The 27323-nt window shown below is 36.1% G+C and overlaps 1 protein-coding gene across 4 annotated transcripts; it reads left to right on the top strand.

Annotated features, from left to right (window-relative positions):
- Window positions 1–674: 674 nt before the first annotated feature.
- LOC142981262 (cyclin-dependent kinase-like 4) lies at window positions 675–27313 on the top strand. 4 transcript variants are annotated; one of them, XR_012959926.1, is made up of 11 exons: window positions 675–933; window positions 5183–5372; window positions 8530–8649; window positions 14503–14668; window positions 15270–15341; window positions 24091–24198; window positions 25020–25162; window positions 25577–25672; window positions 26070–26201; window positions 26542–26690; window positions 27148–27313. XR_012959926.1 is itself a non-coding variant. In XM_076127055.1 (10 exons), the coding sequence occupies exons 1-10, from the start codon at window positions 800–802 to the stop codon at window positions 27250–27252; spliced, it is 1266 nt and encodes a 421-aa protein (XP_075983170.1). In that variant the 5' UTR covers window positions 675–799; the 3' UTR covers window positions 27253–27313. The 4 variants fall into 4 exon arrangements, 3 of the variants coding, with proteins under 3 accessions (XP_075983170.1, XP_075983171.1, XP_075983172.1); XM_076127055.1 differs by lacking the exon at window positions 26542–26690; XM_076127057.1 differs by lacking the exons at window positions 675–933; window positions 26542–26690 and adding an exon at window positions 4119–4423.
- The last annotated feature ends 10 nt before the right edge of the window (window positions 27314–27323 follow it).

A 27323-nucleotide genomic window follows, 5' to 3' on the forward strand; every position in this document is an offset into this window, starting at 1 on the left:
CGACGTATCACAAGCCCACATTTATTAATATCGCAAGTCAATACTGAGTATACTGACCCACTTACTGTTCGATTGACATTTTGCATACATATACGAGATCTACATATTTGTCTACCTCTCTGGCCCGGTGTGTAGTGTATGCGACTGCCGTGCCGATGTCTCTAGTTCGAATCCCTGGTCGGGACCAACATTTTAATCTAGAGCTTAATTTTCTGTCAATAAATGCTTAATGGATTACTGGAGATGAAACGTTTAAGTTTGTCGAACTCTATGCCTCGGGAATACGTAAACTAACTCCAAACAGGTTTGTAAAAAAGCGTTTGCTAAAAGACTGATTACTTTACTTGTTTACTTAAAATGAGAAATAGAAGCCCACGAACCTTTTACATAGAAACTACATTTTTGAAAAAGTACAGTGCCGCAGTACCTGAAAAAATATTTTAACACGACAAGTTACATATCGACAAAGTAATTCATACTTAAACCTAATAAAACAAAACTTTCCGACGTCCAGGTTTTTGACCCATACAAACTTATACAAGAGAAAGAAAAAAGTCGATCCTCTAGCCTACATTCCTCCCTACCACCGCGGTTGTCATGTACACAGGCCGACAGAAACTGTAAACAAAACCTCGATCGATATTACTTAGAACCACAGCTAAAAGCGGTGCAGCATTCGTCACGACAACTCGTTTACTCATCCGAAATTAAAATAATATCCGCCATTTTATTATCTGCGCGATATTTGACAGTTTTTTTGGCGGGAAATGCTCGCGGAATTAATCGTTCGGTAACGCGAATGAAGGAATCGTTATTTGTGTGGGACTGTTCGACAATCAAGCTGTGGAATAACGTGACATCCTGTATGGAGAAATGGTTCGGTGATAAACGGCTGTGGTTATTTGGTAACAACCTGCCGCTGCTACCAAGAAGGTAAATAAATGTTTACATTTATTTTTAAAACCTAATATGTGGCTTCTTATATAAAAAGAGGTTTAAGGTTTCGACTGTTTGGTTTAGGACTTTAGTCAAGATTGTTATTGTTAGTTATTCTTTAATAAAATGCAAGAATGTTTTAGCACGTAATTCATCATTTAACATCACTCAAAGTTACTACTTTTATTTTATCAATCGTTAGTCTCATATCTCGCGAATCAAAGAGACTTTTCTCGAGACGTCGAGTAAAAACATAATTTAGATCCTTTTTTATGAGTTAAATCTGTCCTTATGTACCTACATTGATTCCAAGATTAAAAAATAGCTATTAACGCACACTGTTATCACACAATTGGCTGATGCGATGTGCTTAACTGCTAATTACATGCAGTAATTAAGGCTCCATTTGCAATCTTATCTCAGATAACGTTGTCCGTTGAATGTCAGTGTGCAGTCAGGGGTGTAATTTAACCGTTCACTGTAACGGAAATGACGTCACTTATTTAACGCTGTTTAAAAACATTTTAAGTGCACACACTCGTCGGTCTACCGGAAAAGTGTACCTTCGCCGGTCTACCGGTCTTCGGTTTGTGTGGAAAGCCTAGAGTGTGTGTGGTAGTAGATTTGTGCAGTTCTCCGGACCTGTACGGGTACTGGGTAGCCTCTTCAGAAGACCGGAGTGTGTATGGCTGGCCTTAGGTTAGGATGGAGAAATGTTATATTATACCACCACAAGATCTGCGGAGTATGTACGAAAACCTACTCCTCGCCATTTATAATATTAATCCGATGAAATGGGGAGGCTTGTTATATGGCGGACACGTTACCAAATTCCAGGGTAATAAAAAAGAGGAATTAGAAAATTGCAATTATAGAATCCGAGATCTTGTAATCAATAGTCCAATACTTTACAAATTAGTCAACACAGGCAATTCGTATAAGAAAATATAATTTATTATGTTATTACCTATAAATCGTAATAAGTGGTAGTAAAAAGAAAAAAATGTGAACTTAACTTGTAATTGCTTTCTTTTGTTCACGGTAATTACTGTCAGCCAATAAAATGTAGCCAGTAATTCAACAATTATTTCAGTTGCCAACCAAAATATGAAATTCTAATGAGAGTCCTTGAAACGAAGGAATGCTGAAAAACTGATATTACTCTATTACTGTTTTACTTTTTCTCACGGGGCAAATTTGAAATAGAAAAGCTACTTTTAAATAAAATCAATGGGTTTATCTTTGTGACTTTCCAGTTGCATGATCATTATCTAATGATGCGAGGTGCTTGATAAACAATCTAAGAAAAGAAACGATCAGTGATTTCCACCGTTACTGTGGAATTTTATAGAGGGGTGGGATATCTCTATCGAACCCGAGATTGCTTACACACTACAGTACAGTGCTCTTACCTCCTGATAAGCATATCAGCACTTTTTTAAGAAAGAAAGAAAGAGCAAGAAAGAAAAGAGAAAAAAAGAGAAGAGAAAGAAAGAAAGAGAAGCACTGTACAATATTGCTTTCCTGTGCTTTTAAAATGTATTTGCTGACCGTTCTGCGCAAATCTTGGTGTCGGTTCTTGCCCGTTGGCCAGCAAAAATGCGGTAAAATTTACCGCAGTCAATTTGAATTTTTCAAATACTGACCAACAATTTTATCATCTTGTTTGCATTTCTTCTTTGTACGAACACATAAAAACGTCAATTCATAGACTTAAAAACATTCTTCTTTCTAACATATTGCTTTTTAAAATCTATGTTTTTTCTGTCAGTTTGTGGAAGCAGTATATTTTCTAGGTTATGTTGCGTTAAAAATAAAGAATCAAATATACACTTATTTTATATCAATATACAAAGAATGTTTGGATTTCAAAAACATTTACATACAAAAATACAAATTATGTATTGATTTGGTATTGTTTAAAAATTACAGCGGAGTAAAATGAAGGGTGATATAAATCGGTCTATCATTTCGCCTGATGTTATAGCTGCAAGGTACATGTTATATTTATATATTACTCTGTTAGTCTGCAATAAGGATCGTACCTAGTGAAGTTATTTGGTCTCTACCTACTATGGAAAAAAGGCGTAATATTATGTATGTATGTCTGCGATAATCCACCATGCGATTTTTCAGTATCATGTATTGAAATATTTCTAATTTAATCACCTTTCAGTAGATTTTTCTTCATTCATAATTTAATAATTTCGAGTTTTACCCGCTAGTAATGGAGAATGTTAACAAATTTGGATTATTAGCTCTCCATATTCTCTGTTAAAAATAAAAAATACTAGTGAAAGAATTACTTTGATACGTCAATTAGTTTCCGATTTATTAGCAAAACAAGTTGTAACCGCGCGAGTCGGTGTGACGTCATTGTACATTACGCTAAGTCTGGCTCACATAGTCTTTTTGAATAATATTTACTATTATTACACTTTAAATGTAATAAGCAGACGAAAACACAACAAAATACTGCATAAGCTATTACATCTACGGCTGGAGACTTGATATTAAGCGGGACGCGGCTCGCGCGGCATGGTGTAGTATGACGTCACGCTGTTAGCGGGACTCGATATTTTTTGAAACTTTGAATGCTTGTAAAATCAAAACTACTTGGTATTTTTGACTGAAACAAAAACTAGTTTGCATGTACATGTACAGGCTTTACTGAGTCAAAATTTTAAGCGATTTGGCATACCTAGTAACATTCTCCATTGAATGAAAGGGGAGGCTTCGTAATCTTGTCGACAGAACCACTTACAACTAGTTTTTGCTGGTTCATAAGTTTATTATAAGGATACGCCACATTTTGGAGTAAGTTCAACTGTCCGTACTTCGGTATAAGTAGAAGGTATTATAAAGTTTTCGCCTCAAAGCCTAACCTCTCCCTCATTACGGGAGGAGAACCTTGCCCAGCAGTAGGACATTAATGGGTTAAATTTTATGATAAAGTTTTAAGGGTAGGCTCTTATTGTCAATATATTATTATTACGTAGCCGCAGTAACAAGGCGAAGTCTGGATGCATCATAACAGCGTAGTAACACATACGTTTAAGAAAATTATAGCATGAACCTATTCGCAGGTAGAAACTTTAATAATATGACTTACCTAACGTCTATCTGAATATAGCAACAAGTCGCAGAAAGGATGCGAAATTAAAACCACAGACGTAGGCAATTTGTAAAGGAGTGCGGGTGACGGAACGGAAGCATGTCGGAGTCGTTACGTCTCCGCCACCGGCACTTCTTGCCTACCTCCCTTGTCCTTATTCTGCTCATAAAATAGCCTGAAATAGTGCTTGCATTGGCGTAATTACTATAATTTTATAAGACGCATAAAAATTGGTAAATTTTGCGCGATACTACATTGTTGATCACGTCATCTAGTTGGTCTCGCGCAGTCTGACAGCTTTCCAGTCAAAATGGATATGGAGGACTCTATTGTATTGCGCTCTTATATTTACTGGATCCTGAGGTTTTTCAGGTAGCCAATAGCTGACATTATACAGTCATTGTATCGCGCGTGAAATAGAGATAGTGTGTGAAAGAGCGCGCGTGTAAGATCGTTTTCCCTCAGAGCAATCTCCTGCCTTATCTTGGACGCTGCTAAGAACGCGCGATGGAGTGACCTAATAAATGAAGCTATTGACTACTATTTTGCTCTCTTATTGTTCTTGGAATTAGTGAATGGTTCTAAATCCATATCTTCAGAGTGACCGAAAGCTTGGAATTTGTCTTATAGTCAGGGATATCTCTACCTGTGGATTTGTCCGATAATAGAATAGAGACATTCTTCGACCTGCCCAAACTACTGCAGTCTTCACCAACTCCTCTTCCACAGCTGCGGCGTTTCACCAATAATAATTTATCTTCTAAAATGTGAAACGTAGGGCTCCCAAAGCGGGTTGACGTCAGGTAGACGGCCAATGGTAAACATCAGCCAAATCTCTTTACAGCATGTATTGAGAACGAAAACATGTTGTGTCGACCTTTACGTGGAATAAGGATAAGACAAAGTAAAGAGAACTGTATAGTTTGGGATCAGTAGCACAATTATCTACAGACGGTACTGTCGAGTATCGAGAGTTTGTCGTTAAAAATGTACTGCCAAAATAGTTCATACGTAGAGACGATAAACAAATTTTAGGGTCAAAAATTCTCGACAGCTAGCCGGTTGTTGGTAGGCGATAGTATAGGAATGGAGTTACAGATCACCGTGTTTAAATATATTTGTTTGTTTCAGGTCCCGCGCGAGTAGTCGCGCGATGGAGCGGTACGAGAAACTAGCCAAGCTTGGCGAGGGCTCGTACGGCCTGGTTTACAAATGTCGCAACAGAGACACCGGCGAGATCGTCGCCGTCAAGAAGTTCGTCGAGAATGAAGACGACCCCCTCATCAGGAAGATTGCTTTACGGGAGATACGCATGCTGAAGGTAATTTGAGAAATGTTTTATTGAACACAGAGAGTTGATGAAGATTAATAGTATACTCTTGATCCGTTCCGTTATTTTAGGCTGAGGATGATTGAAATTTTATTTTATCTTGTCCCATCTAAGAAAATGACTGACGTTTCGGGAAATCTGGTAAGAGGTACTGTAAATTCACTTTTTATTTGATGACTGAAATAACTTTGCCACTCGACTATTTACTTCACAGCAATAATTCTTAGGGAAAAAAGGCTTCATGTTCATCTTCATTGTCACGAAACAAACATGATCATAATATATTATAGGTACTCTATGTTTACAAATTTAAGTATTTAGGCTACAAAACCTCATCAGATCTCGACCATTATGGAAATCGTGACATCAATCCATATGTATTTACGAGTTTGTTGTTTTTATATTCGAATACAAATATGACAACATAAAGAGCAGCACTTAAATCTGAAGCCATGTGACGTAACTTACGTCGTGTAGGAGGCGCGTGAACTTTGATACTTTCATTCACAACCTGTGACCTGACACGCTACACATTGATACTTTGGCTGTTATATTTAGAGCCAGATTCACTTATAGCACCACCAGTAGCCCTGCCATTGGCGTAGTTAAAAACTAGAGTAGTTAACGTGAGAACGCAACTACAACAGTGGGCTCAAATAGGGAAAGAATGAACGACAAAGCCAATCTACATTCACTGTTGTTTATTTTTACTACACGTTATTAAATATGGCGACCCATGGTAGCAATTTTGGTACCTTCACTATCCGCTAGAGGCGCTGTTCGAGTTTTACGAGAACTACAGTGTCTCTGGGAGACTATAGTTACCAACTCATGGTAGCGCTACTGCTCTCACCAAAGTGTCAAGGTGACAGCAAATTTGTGATAACAACTGTCAAGTTTCATCTAAGGTGCAACGCAGACGACAGACTATCCTTGACGCACTTTTTAGTCTGTGAAAATAGAACTTACGCAATTATATGTAGTAACGCGCCGGACTTTTTGCGCGTTGAGTGCGTTACTGCATATAATGGCATAAGTTCTATTTTCATAGACTAAAAAGTGCGTCACGGATAGTCTGTCGTCAGCGCTGCACCTAACGGTGAAGGTAAATTCATAGTTCACAGAAAAGTATTGGAGTGACAGCTAATACATGTATGTCTGTCAAAAGGTAACATCGTGATGAATTTGCCATAAGCACTATAAGACTGTCCACGACGTAGACGAAATGTGTAATAATCACTAATTTTGTCCATCCAGTCTACTACAAAAAAGCTAAATTTTGCCTAATTTGAGTTTAATGGTAGTCTTGATCCGCTCCATTGTTTTATGCTGGAGATGAGCGAAATTTTATTTAATCTTATCCCTTTAACAAAATGACTGCCTTACTATAAACATAAAAAAATATATATATATTTATTTTAATTACATAAGTGCAAAACAGTTACATGGTTTGATGTCGCCATTTAAGCAAAGGGATTGCTTGTATTAGGTATAATGTATCTATACTAATATTATAAAGCTGAAGAGTTTGTTTGTTTGTTTGTTCGATTGTTTGTTTGTTTGTTTCTTTGTTTGTTTGAACGCGCTAGAAACTACTGGTCCGAATTGAAAAATTCTTTCAGTGTTAGATAGTCCATTTATCGATGAAGGTTATAGGCTATATATCATCACGCTATGCGCTACAACCAGTAGGAGCAGAGTACCAGTAAAACATGTTACAAAAACGGGGAAAAATTTGACCCATTCTCTCTTATGTGACGCAAGCGAAGTTGCGCGGGTCAGCTAGTTATGTATAAACATGATCATACTAATGTGTCAGGTTAGTTTATAATTTGGGTAACCGTGTGCCCAACAGCCTGTATAATAAACGTACAACCTGTATAATAAAGTTAAAATTGAATGCAGTCCACAACAACCGCGAAAATTCTCATGAAAATGACCTTTGAATTATGTCGTTTGCGACCTTTTCAAGGTCACCTCTATTAAAGAACTGAACGAATATCGATTTGTGCATTCGCAATGAGCATGAGAACCATTATTGTGCCAGTTTGTCATAGTTCAATGATTATAGACTTAACAGTTGGTTATACACACTATTTTCTTTCAATAAAATATCATAATTTTCCCCGTTTTTATAACATTTTTACTGATACTCTGTTCCTATTGGTCGTAGCATGATGTTATATAGCCTATAGTCTTCCCCAATTAATACGCTATCCAACAGTAAAATATTTTTTTAATTCGCACGGTACCTAGTTCTAGTACAAATTCTACATTTTTATAATATATTAGCTGACCCGGCAAACGTTTTGCCATGTAAATTTAAAAAAATATATTGTCACTTAGGGGTATGAAAAGAGATGTTGGCCGATTCTCAGACCTACTCAATATGCTTACAAAATTTCATGAGAATCGGTCAAGCCGTTTCGGAGGAGTATGGCAACGAAAACTGTGACGCGAGAATTTTATATACATATATTATTTTTTTGTGAATTTAAACCATTCTCAGATCCCCTTGAACACACACAAAAAATGTCATCAAAATCGGTCCAGTCGTTTAAGAGAAGTGTCAGTGACAGTACCAGTGGCGTAACTACAGGGTGGCAAGTCGGCAAAATGCCACGGGCCCCCAGCCGGAAGGGGCCCCCGATCATAGGAGAATCCCAACTCCCAATTTTTTAATTATCATACATTTCAACTTTCTTATATTGGGGGGAGGAGGCCGACGGATTTCGATGAATTTGCCACGGGCCTCGAACGATATAGTTACGCCACTGGACAGTACACACTTACAGAAGAATTATATATATAAAAAGAATTAGTATAGATTCGCATGTTCATATGAATTATGGTCTGTAGATTGACTATATGGACCTAAACATAGATATAATAATATGCGTAATTTTATAAAAAGATTTTCTGAAGTAAACCGTATCCCGTGTTTGGCACATGGGATACTTTGTATTTAGTTATAAACTATCCGTGTACCCAATTTTATCAAAATCTGTTCAGTAGTTTTGGCGTAATTGAGCAATAAATATTCTGCATACCATATTAATAATTGACAAAGGTCTATCTATAAATTAAACTAACATTTACCACATGAAGGTTTCACGCACATTAATTAAATTAAATTTGTTTGCAACAGAATCTGAAGCATCCAAACTTGGTGAACCTAATCGAAGTGTTCCGGAGGAAACGCAAGCTGCACTTAGTGTTCGAGTACTGTGATCACACGGTGCTGCACGAGCTCGAGAAATATCCCGCTGTAAGTATACACTGTTAGTCTCTCTCTATCTATCGTATGGTTAGTTAGTGCAGTCAATTAAGCTTACATTAGGTAAGAATCTCGGAATTCGAGATACCCAGCTGTAAGTCTGTAAATACTTGTATATTGACACCCTAAAAGTTGTCTCAAAACCTACATATGGTAGGGTGTACGCAACTATAAAATTTCAAGGTCCAAAGTCCCAAAAACCGGTTTTTTGAGCTTTTTTTGTAAATATCTCATTTCCTATGGAATTTTTGCATTCGTATTCATTACCAATATTGTACAGTATAAAATTCTCTACAAATTTTGTTTGAATTTTTTTTTTTACGGTGAACCGTTTTCGAGATAGAGGGGGGAGAGCGCGCGGTCACAGGATCATTTCAAGTCAACCGGTGCCTCCGGTCGAAGATGCGCCATATATATTATAGTTGATGAACTATCGATAAAGCAATGATTAATAAATATTTGTCAATTTCTATTAACTATTACATTATTTTTTATCATTTTTTTCATAACCTATCCACTTTTTATTCAGTATTAATTAACTTATCAACACTTACCTGCCCATGTAATTGCAGAATTTTTCATGAAAATATAGGCACTTTATTTGAATTTTAACCTAATTAATATTAATAACTTCTACATGATGAAAAAAAAACAAATAAATCAGTATTATTGAAAAGATATAGATTTAATATAATTATGAAGAAAATGATGACACCAATGACTTTTCGAAGTTATGTGTGTATTAGAAATAATTGTCACATGCTCCAACGGTGAAGGAAAACATCGTGAGGAAACCTTGCTTGAATAAAATTTGTTAAATACATTTATTGAGGGCATGCAAAGTCCCCAACCCGCACTTGGCCAGCGTGGTGGACTCAAGGCCTAACCCCTCCCTCATTACGGGAGAAGACCCTTGCTCAGCAGTGGGACAGTAATGGGTTAAATTTATTTATTATTATAATCATTGATTTATCGATAGTTCATCAACTATATATGGCGCATCTTCGACCGGAGGCACCGGTTGACTTGAAATGATTCTGTGACCGCGCGCTCTCCGCCCTCTATCTCGAAAACGGTTCACCGTAAAAAAAAAATTCAAACAAAATTTGTAGAGAATTTTATACTGTACAATATTGGTAATGAATACGAATGCAAAAATTCCATAGGAAATGAGATATTTACAAAAAAAGCTCAAAAAACCGGTTTTTGGGACTTTGGACCTTGAAATTTTATAGTTGCGAACACCCTACCATATGTAGGTTTTGAGACAACTTTTAGGGTATCAATATACAAGTATTTACAGACTTACAGCTGGGTATCTCGAATTCCGAGGTGAACTTACTATAATGACTGGACTAAGTGATCAACCTAGTGTCAAAGTTGTTCAAGCCTGTATGGCCTTTGACATGGCTTAACGACTGTTATCTTAATTGACAACAACCGGAACCGACCTTTTACGTGCCCTCCGAAGCACGGAGACGCTCAGTTCAAATACCACTATGCGGTCACCCATCTGTAGAATGACCGCGCCAACGGTGCTTAACCCACAGATCGTTTTTACGAACCGGTGAGCACAACTGGCTATGAGCGCCTCTACAACACTACGTCTCTACACTGTTAGTAATAATTATAGACACAAAACATCGAGACGGCATCTTGCGTGTCTGAGAGCATTTTAAACAGTTCTTGGTGTAATGTTCTTGCACAATGGTATGGGTATGGTAGATTTAAGTATAGTACGCGCCAGAAAGCCTTAAGATGAAGGCGAAAAATAAAAACAAATTGCGTAGGAGAGTACGGGTGATGAAGACGAAATAACTAAGGTAACATCCATATGATCCGTCATCAATACATCTCTCCGCCGGCCCTCAGGTTTACGGTATAGGACTACGAAAACAAATGTGAAAAAGTTTTCGGTAGAAGATTGTTATGAAATTGGTACAAAGGTACCTAAATCAATATTACTGTTTGAGCGGAGTGGCCTTTGACATTTGAGGAGTAACAGATCAATGTGTATTAACTCCATCAATCTAACTTTTGAGATAAAGGCATAATTCATAATATTTTTATACCTAATATTTTTATATATAACCTGGATATAATATAGTTTGAAACGATGTATACATTTGATTCTTTTTTTAAATAGAAAGTAATACAGTTTGATGCGTCATAATTTGACATGGGTTACAAGTTTCGGAACAGATAAAAAATACGTTCTGTACAATTTTTTTGGGGTGACTGGAGTTAATACACTTTGATCTGTTACTCCTCATTTATAGAAGCAAGTCGTTCTTAATCTATGTAACAGTCTGACATATTTGAAGAATTTTGTGACAGCTTGGTATGTTTTTTAGATCAGTGGAGTGGTTCAATTACTAGAATTAGGACCAGTCTGATAACCTATCTGCTACAAAAAAGTGCACTGTATGATTATATTATTTAAAGGTACTGTCTTTTCGTACAGCAAAGAATCTAGTACTCGATTTTTATTCATTGCCTTTAAGCTATAAACTCTACATTTACTGCATTAAATACGCACTCACCCAACGAATAAGGACAAAATAAAAATTGGCCACAATCCAACCGCAACCCCACTTTTACAAACCCGTCCCGTGTATAATTTTCTGTCGCGTGTCTCAAAAACTTGTACAAGTTGTTACATGTTGTTGGCATTTGTTATTTACGTGTATTTATCTTTGATCACCGCCAGGCACTCATTAGACAGGACCATGACCTCTAATCGTAGACGAGCAAATGACGTTTGACGTTTAAAAAAAGATGGCGGTCTGACGACCTTGATTTTGACGTTTAGAATTTTATGGCGCGTAATTTTTATGATGAAAAGATTTTCTTTTTAAGGTTCCGTGCTTGAAAGGTAAAAAATAAACTCTATTACTAAGCCTCCGTTGTCTGTCTGTCACCAGGCTGTATCTCATAAACCGTCAAAGCTAGGAAGCTGAAACGTTTCACAAATTATGTATTTCCGTTGCCGCTATAACTATAAACACTGAAAATAAGATATTAAGTGGGGTCCTCATACAATAAACGTGTCTTTTTCGTATTTTTTTATTATCATGGTACGGAACTCTAGGTGCGCGAGCCCGACTCGCACTTGGCCGGGTTTTTTTATTTTAATAGCTTGTTGGTTTTTTATTTGAGAAAATTATAGGTTTCTTATGTGGTAAGGTTTTGTTAGTACTAAACACGAAAGGCTTGTCTAACTACTATTTGTAGGTTCCAAAGATGGACGTCATCAAATACGGCGTAACTGGTAGTTAAAGAAAATACTCAGGAATTTTATCATAAAATATTCCAGCAGTACGTATGAATGCAAAATTTTCAGCATCAGTTATACAAGTTAAAGTAAACACGTCATTGTATAATTATTCCAGCTTTTGCCAGCGACTACATCTACGTAAAAATCCGGGTTTTAAAAATTAATATATTACATTAGTCATCATTTATTCAGATTATAAGCTAGGTATTATCTAGTTATCCTACTTATCTGGTCTCTTTTCTACAATGTGCAAAAATGTGTTCAGTATTTTTATATGAAAACGTAAACATCTACCCCAGAATGTGGTCTAATAGTGAGTAAAAGATGCCTCGAAAATATTATCAAAGTAAAACCCATAATAACTGCACAAGATACATCGGTAATAAAAAACGAAAGTTTATCGAATCGATTCTACTAAAGTTCGTGCTAAAAATAACTCGAATGAAATCTGAATAATCGAGAATCGTGTATCTATTTTGGGTATCGTTTACATTGATGATCGAATATGAACTGAAGGCACTCATTTATCACTCGTAAAAAACTTGAAGGACAATGTTAAAAGGTTTTTGCTTACATAAGGTTTTAGTAAACGATCCACGTACATACAAAGTAAATGTAGAAGAATGTACTAAATGTAGAAAGCTTTATGTTTTAGCATTAAAATAAATATTTTGTGCAACTATATTAAGGAGATTGTGTGCCGAACTATAGAACTTTAAAATACTGTAGGCGATGAAAGAGACAATATGGCTGCTTTCCCATCAGTTTGTGCTTTTTAGAACCAATAAAATCCTTCATTTATCTTGCCTCGGCGCAGTTCTAGTGGAGACGACACAGCTTCGCTATGCAACCACGCACAACACATTTAGCTGGCATATTTTTGGCCAGATACCAGCATAGGATGCGCTTCCTCGGAAGCAGAGCTCGGCAGAGAGTAGCATATCGTCCAAGGAAACTACTTTCACTGACGGGGAGGAGATTAGATAGATTTCGACCATTGCGATTGGCCAATTCGCGGTCCACGACGTCCTGCTCAGTTTCAAAGAAAACGCACTCTTAATTGATTAATTTGACTCGTCTATCTCAATTATATTACAGTGAAAGAAAAATAATGTTTAATGATCCTTAACTTCTTAAATTTACGTAGAAAATACTGTTTTATTGTGGGAACAGTTAACAAAGATAAATACGGCGTATGTCCCCACGTGACTGCCGGTCTTTGCTCGTCACACGCAAACATGACAGCCACGCTGTGGTCCCGCCAGCGTGACACGCGAACTGTGACGTCACTGTACACGTTTACTTACTATTGCAAGAAGTTGCGCATTTCTTAACCTTTGACGGTTAGATTAACGTCATTTTATGAGGTTAATAAATGGATGATTTAAATGTTTAACCCGTACAATTATATTTATAGGTAACAAGTAATTTTACCTGTAATGTGTCTTCTGGCCGATATTGGACCAGTTTCACTGAAACCAGTTCGGGCCTTTATTTTGAGTAGCCAAGTGTCCTATATTATTATATTTCAGAAGTAGTTATTTTTTAATAGAAACATAAAAGTTAAGTTGTCATGTTTAAAGGGATCAGACCAACAATAGATCATTGTACTATAATCCAACGACTTAGGAAAGAGCCCCCTAAGCAAAGTGAGCGAGGAGTAACGTCCGTCAGCGGGTAATGTTCTAAATTTCGTTCAAAAAGAGAAGTTCCTTGTATGTATGAACTTGTAATAAAATCTTTTCTCTACACAAAAAAGCTCGATATTTAGGTACCTCACGAGCTCTCTGAAAGAAACCTAACGAACCGTGTACTCATTTGTGATTTTTGAAGCCAAAGACATTTTATTGCAAGTTCATACATACTATAATGCGGAAAGACTTTTCCCCAACCTAATATATTTATCAATGTTAGCTGAAAGGTTAATTATTTGGTCATTTAGGTCAAGCATCGACACCTACGATTGTCAAAGTTATTACCAACCAATACTACTAGCTAAATAATTAATTGCTTACAAAAAAGTTGACCTGAATTATTGAAAGCAAGAATTTCAAATATTACAATAAAAAGTAGAGCAATCATATACTTGAACAGGGTCAACAAATATTTGTTTATTGAGGTCAAAAGTCCAAAAGGGGTAAGTTTGTTGTAATAGCGTGACCTCGCCATCGCGGGCGTTGAAATGATAATTTGTTTGGAAAGTGTCGAGCTCTGCGAAGTGAAAATGATTTGACGTGTACAAATATAAGTATCTACGATCTTTACAGCACCCAGAATAAAGCTAGAGATTAGCTTAAAATTACCACAAAGAAACTTTTTTAACGTATACTATCCCAGTGCTGTGCAAAAGCCTTTGTAGACACAAAAAAAAAATCATCGAAACTAAATTGTGTTACTGGATAATAGCACAATGTCGCTCGGGTAGATCCACGAGTACATGATAGTAAATACCTATACCGTGGCCGAACGGTTGGATCTGGTGGATATGTAGGCAAAAATATAATCCACAAATTTAAATAAATATTCTTTTACAAATATTTACTTCTAACGCACCTTTGCACCCCCAGGGTTGTCCAGAGCTACTTTCGAAGCAGATAATCTGGCAGACGCTGCAAGGAGTGGCGTACTGTCACCGGCACAACTGCATCCACCGTGACGTCAAGCCGGAGAACATCCTGCTCACCAGCGAGGGAGTCGTCAAGCTATGTGACTTCGGCTTCGCGAGGATGATCAGTGCGTAACATTATTATTCTGTCTTGACCTAAATTTGATAACACATTGTGTATCTCACAGGGCGTGAAACACCTCGTGTCTCATTGCGATGTAATTAGTAAGGAATTATTATACTATTCTGTCGTATGGCGGGCGTAACTTTTATCTTAACTTTTAAACTCTCGCGTTGCATGTTTAATGTATAATAGAATACGGGAATTAACCTTAGTGAAATGTACCTATTTACGAATGCGTCGGTACATTGCGGTGAAATTTCACTTTAGCAAATACTCTATAACACTATACAGTGAAACCCTTGGGCCCTGTCTAAGTACAGCAATATTATAAATAAGAAAGTGTGTGCGCTACACTTTAACGGCTAAATTAGAAAATGATTTACAAGAAATTTTATAGCGGGGTAATTTACTTAGGTAGTGGAAAAAAATAAGTGAGTTAATTTGGTATATCTATGCCTGTATGTTTCACCAATTTATGGTGGCACTTTTCCGTTCCTTAAATTGCACTCGGCCGTCATTCGCGACCATTTCAGCGTATGAAGGGAAGCCTTACTCACCCTGTATATCCTAACCTTCCTAATTCCCTTTCCTGTATCCTCGACCAGGTGGAAGCTGTTCTTCGGAGTACTCAGTCCATACCATGATACCCTTCGGCGTGGACGTAAGGAGACGAGCTAGTAACTATATGATTTTGATACTTTTCACTATGTAATTACGAAGTAAAACTAGCATCGTAGTACATAAATAATTAATTTAATAGTGTAATTATATAGTTCGAGTAGATCAGTCGATTTTGTCTATTATAGAAAGAAAGATTAAATTTTTTTGAAATAAAGATAACTAATATATAACAGAAATAAAAAAACCAGAATGACAAAAGAAAAGTAAAATTAAGGAATATATAAATTAAAAGAATATGGTCGGCGTAGACGCGGTAGGCCCAAACGGAGATGGCGATCCGTACATGTTGCTCGATGAATGACAAGAAAACAAACGATCAACGGTCGAAAAGGTTACAGGAGAAGTCTTTGCTTATCGGTAGAACATACAGCCTACATTTTCAGGTTTAACAAATTTGAAGTTACAAGTTTATTTTTTTTCTTACGAACATATATTATATCATTAGAATTTAAGAAGTTTAAATCGTTAAAAAGAAAATTCTTACATAGTGGTCTGTTCAACAAAGCGATTAACTGTTGGTAAGAACGTTAACCCACTTGAGTCACAGGTTTAACCCGCCATTACAAAGGTTATTAACTCCCATCGGTCAATCCATTATAACATGTGTAGTAACATAGCGACTAAACAAATATAATATTAACCGTATTTTTTTTCGAGTCACCCATAGCCAGTTGCGCTCACCGGTCGGTAAACGATCTGTGGGTTAAGCAAACCTTGGCGCGGTCATTCCATAGATGGGTGACCACAATGGTGGGTATTTGAGCTGGGCATCTCCGTGCTCCGGAGGGCACGTAAAAAAGTCGGTCCCGGCTGTTGTCGATAAAGATAACAGTCGTTAAGCCACGGCAGAGGCCTTTGGGCGGCTTGAACAACTTTGACACTAGGTTGACCACTAACCATACGATAAGAAGAAGAACCGTATTTTTAAAAAGGATCTCAAGTCGTTTATATTTATTGCGAAAGTTTAATTACGTTCTCGTAGCTTAGACGGCTCCGTAGCTCCAGCGTAGAAGATGTTCGTAGCGCATGTAGCAGGCCTTCTACGGCGTCGTAGCGAATACGTAGCACTTTCGTAGCAAGGACGTATTGAACTGCTAATGCTTTTATTACTAATTATAATAGGTTTATATTAATTACTAATAAATTTTTTGTGCAAAAGATGATTTAAAAGTGTTATTTAGGGTGTGTTAAGACTCCAATCTACATTTGACTTTGTCCTCTTAGTTTGAGTGATTCCAAAGCCTCCTTTGTCATTCCGTGAGGAAAGGTTTATTATAATAGGTAGTGAAAAACACGACTGTAACTTTTTACAACTATACAAGACTATGTTGGGTATCCGTCCCATCGGACAATGAGAGTGAATGTAAAGAGAATGTGTCTGTGTATTGTGCACTCACTTGAACACTATAAATGAGGTCCACACCGTTGTTTTCAATGAAATTGGCCGATATCGCATTCTGCACAGCTTGTTGCTATATTCAGGCATACAAAATAATACGGCGCATACCTCAGTCGAGGTTTGATCTAGGTGAAGATAAGTGAACCGCGTTCAACCAGCTACTATCAGCGATCGGCCCCTTTGATCTAATGTACGATAATATATCGACTGTACTTAGGGTATGGGGTTATGTAATATGCATGTATTTTGTATGGGTTTTTTGCATGTCTCACCTGGTTAATCCATAGTTATTATTAAAAATAACTGCCGCGACGGCTTTTCTTCTGCCCATATTAATCAGCGTCTTTTCTGTGCTTTGTGTGGAAGGATGAGTTTCGTTCTTTTTTGCAGTTTTTTCCGTTTCATTAAAACCTTTGTTGTGCTTTAACGAAAATATGAAAAAAATCATGGAAATAAATCGAACTGTTTTCGAGTTTCGCGCTCTGGAACAAATTTTGATCATGCATTCATTTTAGGATTCGACCCTGTGATAGTGTTTGTTTGCCTTTCTTATACGTGAAACATATGTAGATAACATTTGACTCCGGGGAAGAAATATCCGTGTGGAGCTACGTGTAAGAGATAGTGGAAAATATTTTAGAAGAGTGGAGAAGAGTATACAGCTAGTTCAGTTGGTAGTTGTTGTGATAATACCTAGCTCAATGAGCCGAAATCGGCCTTTTTGACAAAGGTCCTTTACTCTGGATTCCAAGTAAGGACTGTAAGCGGTCTTGTGCGGTGATTATGCTCGGTAATCTATACTAATATTATAAAGCTGAAGAGTTTGTTTGTTTGTTTGTTTGAACGCGCTAATCTCAGGAACTACTGGACCGATTTGAAAAATTCTTTCAGTGTTAGATAGCCCATTTATCAAGGAAGGTTATAGGCTATTTATCATCACGCTACTACCAATAGGAGCAGAGTACCAGTGAAAAATGTTACAAAAACGGGGAAAATTTTTAACACTTATGTAACGCAAGCGAAGTTGCGCGGGTCAGCTAGTTTCTAATAAAAGTGTAATATACCATGACTCATAAGTCATGGTATATTACACTTTTATTGGAAATCAGCCCCTTTAAACCAACTTCCGACTATTAAGCTATCGAAGCGGAAAAAACGTATAATATTATAAAAATGGGGTTCATTACGATTGACATTTGACAATAATGTAATCAGAAATAATGATACCTATTATAGTTAATGGTCGATGGAAAATCACCCGGTATTATGAGAAAACCCGGGGGCTCGACTTATGCTTTATCCATTAGAATTTAGCCGAATTTGGACGAAAATATTGATGCGTGTTTGTGAAATCTTATGCAGTTTTATAAAGAAAAAAATTGCCTGTTAATTAGTTAACCAATTTGTTGTTTAATTTATTTCCTTAGATTTTGAGTTTAACGATTGTAGTCATAAATCATTTGCACAACCATTTAAAGGGGCAGTGATGGGAGGACCTTAAATAAAACTATTTATTTATGTTACTCATAAAATAAAACGTAACTTAGTATCTAGTCAGTACATTTATATGTAACAAAGGGCTGCAGCTCAGTGTACGCTGTGTGAGGCACAGCACTGAAGCCGAATCATTAGGGGAGACATAAACTAACATAATCTTTTTGTTGAATAAATAAGCAACAGTAGCTCGATTCTCTACTACTATCGACTACCGACAACCGACCTGTCATCGAGAAATTTTGTATGAAAATCTGATCAGCGCCTCTGACGGGTGTCGAAGGAAACATTTTGGCAGTACATTCTAAATGTCAAAATTTCGATAGCTAGCCGGTTGTCGGTAGCCGATAGTAGCAGAGAATCGAGGTACAGTTCCTTCAATCGTTTACCTAAAGTATCGGAATCAGCGGCAGTAAACGCGACAGAATCGTTTTGCCGCGCAAATCAATCGATGACAGATGGATGACACTAATGACAGTTAACCTTAACGACGCGTTCGATTTATGACTGTCAATGTTTTGATTCCGTTTTTACTCCGTTTTAACGTCTGAATTTGAATTTGAACTGGTTTTTAAATACTCATTTTTATAACGTATCCAAGCCCCCTTACAGTTACAGTTTTATTGTGTCACCGCCCGTGATTGTACGCACTTAACCACCATTTATCAGGTGGTTATTTACTAACGAGCTTAGAACTTTAGAACGTACCAAAAATACCTATAAATTACGAGTATATACTTAATAGCTGACCCGCGCAACTTCGCTTGCGTCACATAAGAGAATCATAATTTTCCCCGTTTTTGTTACATTTTTCACTGGTACTCTGCTCCTATTGGTCGTAGCGTGATGATATATAGCCTATAGCCTTCCTCGATAAATGGGCTATCTAAAACTGAAAGAATTTTTTAAATCGGACCAATAGTTCCTGAGATTAGCGCGTTCAAACAAACAAACAAACAAACTCTTCAGCTTTATAATATTATAGTATATAGTATATATTATAGTATAGATTATTAAATTATTATTTCTAAAAATATTTATAATATTTCTTTTGCCTAGCAAAATGGGACAGTAATGGGTTTAAGCTTAACATGTCATAATTGTAAATATAGTCACTGTATTATATAAACTAAAACATAATCTAAACAAACAAACTCTTCACTCTTATAATATAATGTTTGTTTGAACGCGCTAATCTCAGGAATTACTACTGGTCCGATTTGAAAAATTCTTTCAATGTTAGATAGTCCATTTATCGAGGAAGGCTATAGGCTATATATCATCACGCTACGACCAATAGGAGCAGAGTAGCAATAAAAATGTTACAAAAACGGGGAATACAATAAAAATCCGTATTAAAACCTGCCAAAACTATTGAGGTTCTACAATGGAAAAGAGACAATAAATTTATGTATAGCGTTGTCCTTTTTCAAGTGCATCGCTTTAGCATGTCATTGTACGGTTTCAGAACTTTATTGCTTGCATCTTTTTACCCTCACCTGTCATAAAACTGGGGGTAGTAGATATGTCACTGTATGATCTATAATTCATCATACAGTTTCGCCATTACTCATTCATAATGATTGATCGATTGTGATTTGTGTCAAACGACTCGTATGAATGCGATACGAGTTTTATTGTTTGAATATTTCCATGTTTTATACACATGTTTTATGTGGTTTCGAATTTGTTTGTTTGTGGGAACATTTAAATAAAATAATTCTATGTTCTTGTCTTTATGTATGGTCTGAGCTAGTCTAAAGCGAAAGTTGTTAGAATCTTCCTATTTCTATTACACTATTTTTAATTGTAGATTGGAGTGTTGTGCCATGCCTGTTTGATGCAAAGTTGTAATATGCTCATTGCATATTAAATGAGATTTACAATTCAACCGCAAAACATGCTATTATGATATCACCTCTGCATCTTATTCCAAAATGATTATATATGACTATTATCTGAAAGTATGTATTTTCTTTTAGCTTAAACTACTGTCTGATCCTGTCCTATCTAGAAAATAGAACTCAAATAGTACAAATAGAAAGTCATGATCCAATAAATAATGAGGTAGCTTTGGTAAGATCAAATGAAACAAGAATGACATGTTCCATCCCGCAAGGAAGTGTTCTAGGATGTATATTATTTTTAATATACATAAACGACTTACCAAAAATCCTAAACCACGAAATAGCATATCCAGTTTTATTCGCAGACGACATCTCAATATTAATACAATACAACAATAATAACAAATCTGACCCTATATTACAAGATACTTTAGAAACAGTAACACAGTGGCTACAAGATCATAATCTGGAAATTAACTATACCAAAACTAAAATCATAGAATTCAGGTCATATAAAAAACTACCCTTAGAATTAGATACTACATTCAATGGCATGCCCCTAGAAAAGGTAAATACATTTAAATTACTAGGTATACATATAGATACACATATAAACTGGAAAGCTCACATAGAAGACACAAAAGCTAAACTATCAAGATTTACATATGCCCTATTCCAAATAAAACGTAGTACAGATTTAAAAACAGCATTATCGGCTTACTACGCTTACGCTTATTCCTGGCTAAAATATGGAATAATACTATGGGGAAACAGTGTCAACATGCAAGAACTATTTATATTACAAAAGAAATGTATTAGAATTATAGTTAAAATAGATCAAAGAACCAGCTGCAAACCTTATTTCATAGAACATAAATTACTTACACTACCTTCAATATACATACAAGATGTTTGTTTATTTGTCTTTAAAAATATTACACACTTTACAAAAGTAAAAGATACACATAATGTAAACACCCGGCATAAAGACCGGCTATACCTACCGCCCTCTAGAATAAAAATGCTCAACCAAAGCCCTTGCTATATGGCAATTAAAATATATAATAAGTTACCATTAGAAATAAGGGAAGAAACTAAAATAGGGCCATTTTCAAAAAAGTTAAGACTATTTCTAATAGAAAAATGTTTTTATAGTATAGAGGAATATTTTGAGGAAGAAAAATAGAGAAAATTAAAGAAAAAGATCCTCATATAATAAAGTATAAATATAATATAGAAATTGATGCCTTGTACCTGAAAATTAAACATAATATGTATAAGATATAACTATAGTATTGATACAACAATATAATAGTCATAAGAAAAAATGTATAGTTTCCTACTGTAGTATAATGCAGTATATAATATTGCAAGCAACATAAATGTAAACCTAGAGTTTTAAGCTAGTCACAAACTTCTAATAAGTATATAGATATAAGATAATATAAAAATTGCATTTATAATACTTAAGAATAAATTTAGAATAATGTGTATGCTATATAAAAGCTAAAATTAAGACATAATAATAAAATAACTTACCTTACCATGCCTTGTAAAAATTGCAATGCCTAAAAAAGGCTACTAAGTTTGTCACTACCCTAATATAAGATCATTTTGTATATATAACTAAGTAAATAATTTGAATTTGAAATAGGAATAAGAAAATATGAAAATTGCAATTATAATATTTAAGCAATATAAATTTAGAATAATGTGTATATTATATAGAAGCTAGAAACTAGACATAATGTTAAAATTTAAATAACTTACCTTACTCTACCCTGTAAAAATTGCAATGCCTGAAAAAGGCTACTAAGTTTGTCACTACCCTAATATAAGATCCTTTTGTATACATATATAACTTAGTAAGCAATAAATAATTTGAATTTGAATTTGAATTTGAGAAATATTTTTACGCTATTGAAAGAACTAGGATCCTTAATAAAAACTGTCAGGTTAATTTTTACAGTCTTAATTAAGTCTAAGATATATACTCTCAAATCTAGAATTAAATTCCGCTTTCTGCGACTAACCCTTCAACATTTTATGTTATCAACATTTTTATTTAAATATGTACGATTCATGCGTCGCATGACCCAAGCTATTTTCCCAGCACGTGAGGGCTAAAAAAATATATCGATTTCAGCTTTAAAACTCTTGTAATTTGGTAAATTATTCGTCTGACTACGATCAATGACTTTTCGTAATGTCTGTTGTTTTGTTATAAATTACGTCGTCGTTTATTTTGCCTAAGTAAATAGGTATATTTGACACTAGCTGACCCACGCAACTTCGCTTGCGTCACATAAGAGAAAATGGGACATAATTTTCCCCGTTTTTGTAACATTTTTCGTTGCTTCTCTGCTCCTCATGGCCGTAGCGTTATGTTATATAGCCTAAAGCCTTCCTCGATAAATGGTCTATCTAGCACTGAAAGAATTTTCTAAATCGGCTCAGTAGTTCCTGAGATTAGCGCGTTCAAACAAACAAACAAACAAACTCTTCAGCTTTATAATATTAGTATATTAGTATATAGATTAGTATAGATTGATTTGAAAGCTATATAGTTTGGTGGCTTTGTTGTTATACGGTGTGTGACACATGATTCCTGGAAAATGATAATGTAAGTAGGTGTGTGTATTGATTTATTTGTATGTGAAACGATATTTGTCACATTGAGCGGACATGAAGAGACATTTCATCGCTTTTCAGTATTAGACTATTGAATATTTTGAAATAAAGGTTGGTGTTTGAAGCTAATAGTTGCGTTATTAAGTAACCTTAATTTCGTAGTTTTGCGTAACTAGTGTTTTGAGGCCAATATTTTTATGATAGTTGGCCCGGTTTAAGTTATTTTACAAAAAAAAACCGTTACAACTTGCGTTACAACGCAAGAACCTAGTTCTTGAATATCTCTATCCATTAAAAAAACCGCATCTAAATCCATTGCGTAGTTTTGAAGACCTAAACATACATACAGATATAGGGACAGACGTGGGAAGCGACTATGGTTTATACTATATTTAGTGTTGGAAACTACTCAAATGTGACAATGTCTATGGACAAAACAGGTTTATTTCCACACTGTCTTATTATTATTTTTATATGTGTCAGCAAATTTTAACATGCTTGGGGTCGTCCTCTAGACGAAAGCTCTGATCAATTACTTCATTAGCTTAAAGGCTGATCCGGCACTGTCTATTACCCATCTATTTTTACATTTTAATTTACAAACTTTTTGCAAGATGGTTAGACTCTATCACGTTAAAAATAGCCTAGCGTCAAGGTTCCCTTCCGTGACTGTGCAAAGGGCGCGAGTTTCATTAATCAAACTATCTGCAGACTGTCGGTGTATCGCTACTTGTAATCGGCAACTCAACCTTTGCCCTTTAAGTAATAGCGTATTTCTATTTAAAGCTTCTTTCACCGTGTAGGTTACTTTTAAATAGGTTTTCTATTGTTACACAACTATTTTGGAGGATTAATTTTGAAAATTTTTCATAGAATGTTATAATTTACGTAGAAAAGTAACTAAATTTGTGAGGGTGTTAGTTGACTACTAAGATATATACATACTGTCTTACTAACAAACGTTGTGTAAGCTTTGATTAGTTAGTTATACAGTGTTCCACTTTCAATCAATTTTGAATTTTAACTGAAGAAAAATACATAAATAAACTATAAACTAATCAGAGTTGACACGACGTAATAAGACATAACTAAGAACGAATATATATTATACGAACACGAATTAATAAGACAACAACAAAGAGTGTTGAATGTTGGTATTAAGTAAGTGTAACAACTTAGGTACTAAGCCTAAACTTGTTGACATTTCTTTATTCAATCAAATGTGTATAGATAAGACGGCGGCACTTTCGTGGACCCCTCTTATCCTCGTAGAACCCAGGTAAAGAAACACTGCTCTGGAATTAGACCTAAAAGACCCATGACTGTTAATTATGATCGGTAGCTAATTGTATTCCTTTCGTCAAACATGTCCAGGTCCTGGTGAGAGCTACACGGACTACGTGGCGACGCGGTGGTACCGGGCGCCCGAGCTGCTCGTCGGAGACACCATGTACAGCACACCGGTTGATGTGTGGGCTATTGGTTAGTATGAAACTTTGTACAGATTTGTTTAATTAGGCTTGCTATATATATATATTCATACTTTTAATATTATAAATGCGAAAGTAACTCTGTCTGTTTGTTACTCAATCACGCCTAAACTACTGAACCAATTTGCATGGAATTTGGAGATATTTTGATACCCGAGAAAGGACATAGGCTACTTCTTACCCCGGGAAAATGACGCATTCCCATGGCAAAATTCAGGTGACGGACGAAGTCGCGGGTAAAAGCTAGTAATCAATAAAATAATCATATTTGTTGTCTTTTCGTTTGGTGCTCTAAAGTACTCTAAACTATTCTATCCGTTGGTCGAACTCCTTTTATTATACAAAAATATAAGGACTGTTTATTCAACTGTCTACTTATGCCAATTAAAAACAGTAAGGTCATAAACGAATAATTTGCTTGACATGGAAATAGGTTCGCTCCTATTACATGGGACTAACATTAGAAATAGCGAAATGTGGATGTATATTATATACCTGTGCCTACACCTTTGGGCATAACAAGAGAAATAATGTGTGGTTGACTCCGTGGCGCAGCGGTTAAGGTTACGCTGCTACCATTGCGGCGGGAGATCGTGGGTTCGATTCCCACACGGAACAATTTTTTATGTGATATACAAATAAATGGGCGATCCACAAATATTTGTTTTGGGTCTGGTTTGACTTTGGATCCGTTATTTGAATGTTTGTAATAGTCCTTGCGACACAAGGGCAATTCTTAGTGCGGGAGTTGTCTGTATATGATTCAGTTAGCTAAAGTAAATACAATCATGAATGAAGTGCTTTATATTCCAGGTTGTGTGTTTGCCGAACTGTTATCAGGCGAAGCTCTGTGGCCAGGCAAGAGTGACCTCGACCAGTTGTACCTTATAAGGAAAACGTTAGGCGACCTTCTACCCAGGCACATGACGATATTCTCACAGAATACCTTCTTTCAAGTACGTTTATACATTTATTATTTAAAATTATTGACTTTTATTTCATTGTGTACAATTTCTGTGAAGGTGGTTTTATTATTATTGATTTATTCATCGTATGGTTAGTGGTCAACTGAATGTCTAATGCCCGGTTTCTGAGTACATTTAGCGGTAGTTTATGTGTTCAATAGCGCTTGTTTATATAAGTTTTAACGCTATTGAATAGATAAACTACCGCTAAATTTACCTCAGCAACCGGGGGTAAGTTGTTCAAGCCGTACGAAAGTCTTTGTCATTGGTTGACTGGTTTCTTTGACAACAACCACGGCCATCTTTAAACGTGCCCTCTGCGACACAGAGACGCTCTAATGCCACTATGCGGGTAATCATCCGTGGAATGTCCTCGCCAATATTGTTACTTGACTTCTGTTGCAGGGAATGGCGCTACCAGAACCAACTATGTTGGAGCCATTAGATAAGAAAATACCACAGAGATACGCGAGCAATGAGCTGGTGTTAGACTTTTTGAATGTAAGTCTAAGAACATACTTACCTATTTTCTTAACTACTCCAAATAGAAATATGGGCAATGAACTTAATTGTAATAGCATTGGATCTGAAACTAAAATTAGCCTAAGTATTACTATCTTAAAGCGTCTCACCGTACTTATTTGCTGTAACCGTGACTACAGCTATCCAAACTCAAGAACGGGTTTCCAATCACCTTGCTGGCTGATTGCCAGTTGGGGATTTTACATTCCCAAGCATTTTTCAATGCATTCAAGCATGCATGCAAGGTTTAATTTCTAAAGAATGTTGGATTTCAGTAATAACCAAGATCTTTAGCAGTTTTTGAGACTTGTCCGTCAAAAATACAGCTTATGCTATGAATAATTTAAATAATTTAAATCTTTCTGTGATGTTCTAGAAATGCCTGGACAAGGACCCTATGATGAGGTGGACGTGTGAGCAGCTGCTGAGGCACCCCATCTTCGAGAACTTTCTGTTCACAGTGCCCCACTCGGACCATGAAGAGTATGAGAAAGCAAGGAGAGCACAGGTTTGTGAAGAAACTTTTTTTACCACCGGTTTTCCTCTAATGTGCTTCTCAGACTATTTTGTGTAGCGCTAAATTGTTATGCATTGACAGTGGACCTTTATTGACTGAGCTCAATGTTGTTCTCAGTAAGTAATTTTATTTCTGTGAAGCTATGAATAATTTGGTTTACCGTACAGGAGATACCTCCCAAGGCTCACTAAAAATGGAACAGCTGAGCCTTTGAATTAGTTTATATTAAAAGTTTATCTCTATTCAACTAGTTTAATCACAGAAGGCATCAATAAAAAAAATCCAGGCAGGTAATAGAGCACAATGAAATAAAAATTTGAACTCCCATCAGCTTGAATTCATGGGACGTTATCAATCGCAAGAAGATGGACGCGGTGGGACCTCTTTACAAAGTACCAGCAGCACCGGCAAGAAGAATAAAAAGAAATGATCACGCCGCATAGCGTGGTTATCGCTCTTGTGGTGTAAATGTGCCCTAAGGTGATTTCACAGGACGATTTTGACGTTTGAAAATACTTTGACAGTTGATTAAAAAAAAATTGAAAGTAGATCAGAGTACCTACATAGCCTATGTTTGAAAAATGTCATAGATTTCACTTAAAAGGGAATTCGAGAATTTTTATAAGACAGTCATAGTCTATGTTTCGCGGCGAGGGTAACAAATGCTAGAAGCATAAGAGTAGGGAGTAACAAAATTGTAGTTCGCGTACCGTAAACTCTAAATACTAATAGCTGTAGACTGTAGTAGATACTAACCGTGTTGGTAATAGTAACATAAATCGTAATTAGATTATTTTATATTATTTATAATATTTATCTGTGGTTAAGACTGGAGGTACTGTGCTCTCCCTTAGTTTCTACTAACCCAGCTCATGAAATGATCAAACAAATCTGATAATATGTTTACAAAATATTTTTAAAGTGTGCTTCATTGCAGGTGCAGTCGTCACCTCTCCTCCCTCAGCTGATAGTAACGGAGCGCACACAGCCCAAGGGCAAGAAGTCAGAGTTGGACGCGCGGAGCCACCTGCCCACTATATGACTAGCGCCTCTCGCGCGCCCACACTTACAACTCTCGCGTGATTAAATGGTTCTTCTTATTCTGTATGACTT

Source organism: Anticarsia gemmatalis, chromosome 19 (assembly GCF_050436995.1).
Source record: "Anticarsia gemmatalis isolate Benzon Research Colony breed Stoneville strain chromosome 19, ilAntGemm2 primary, whole genome shotgun sequence".
Taxonomy (NCBI): Eukaryota; Metazoa; Arthropoda; class Insecta; order Lepidoptera; family Erebidae; genus Anticarsia; species Anticarsia gemmatalis.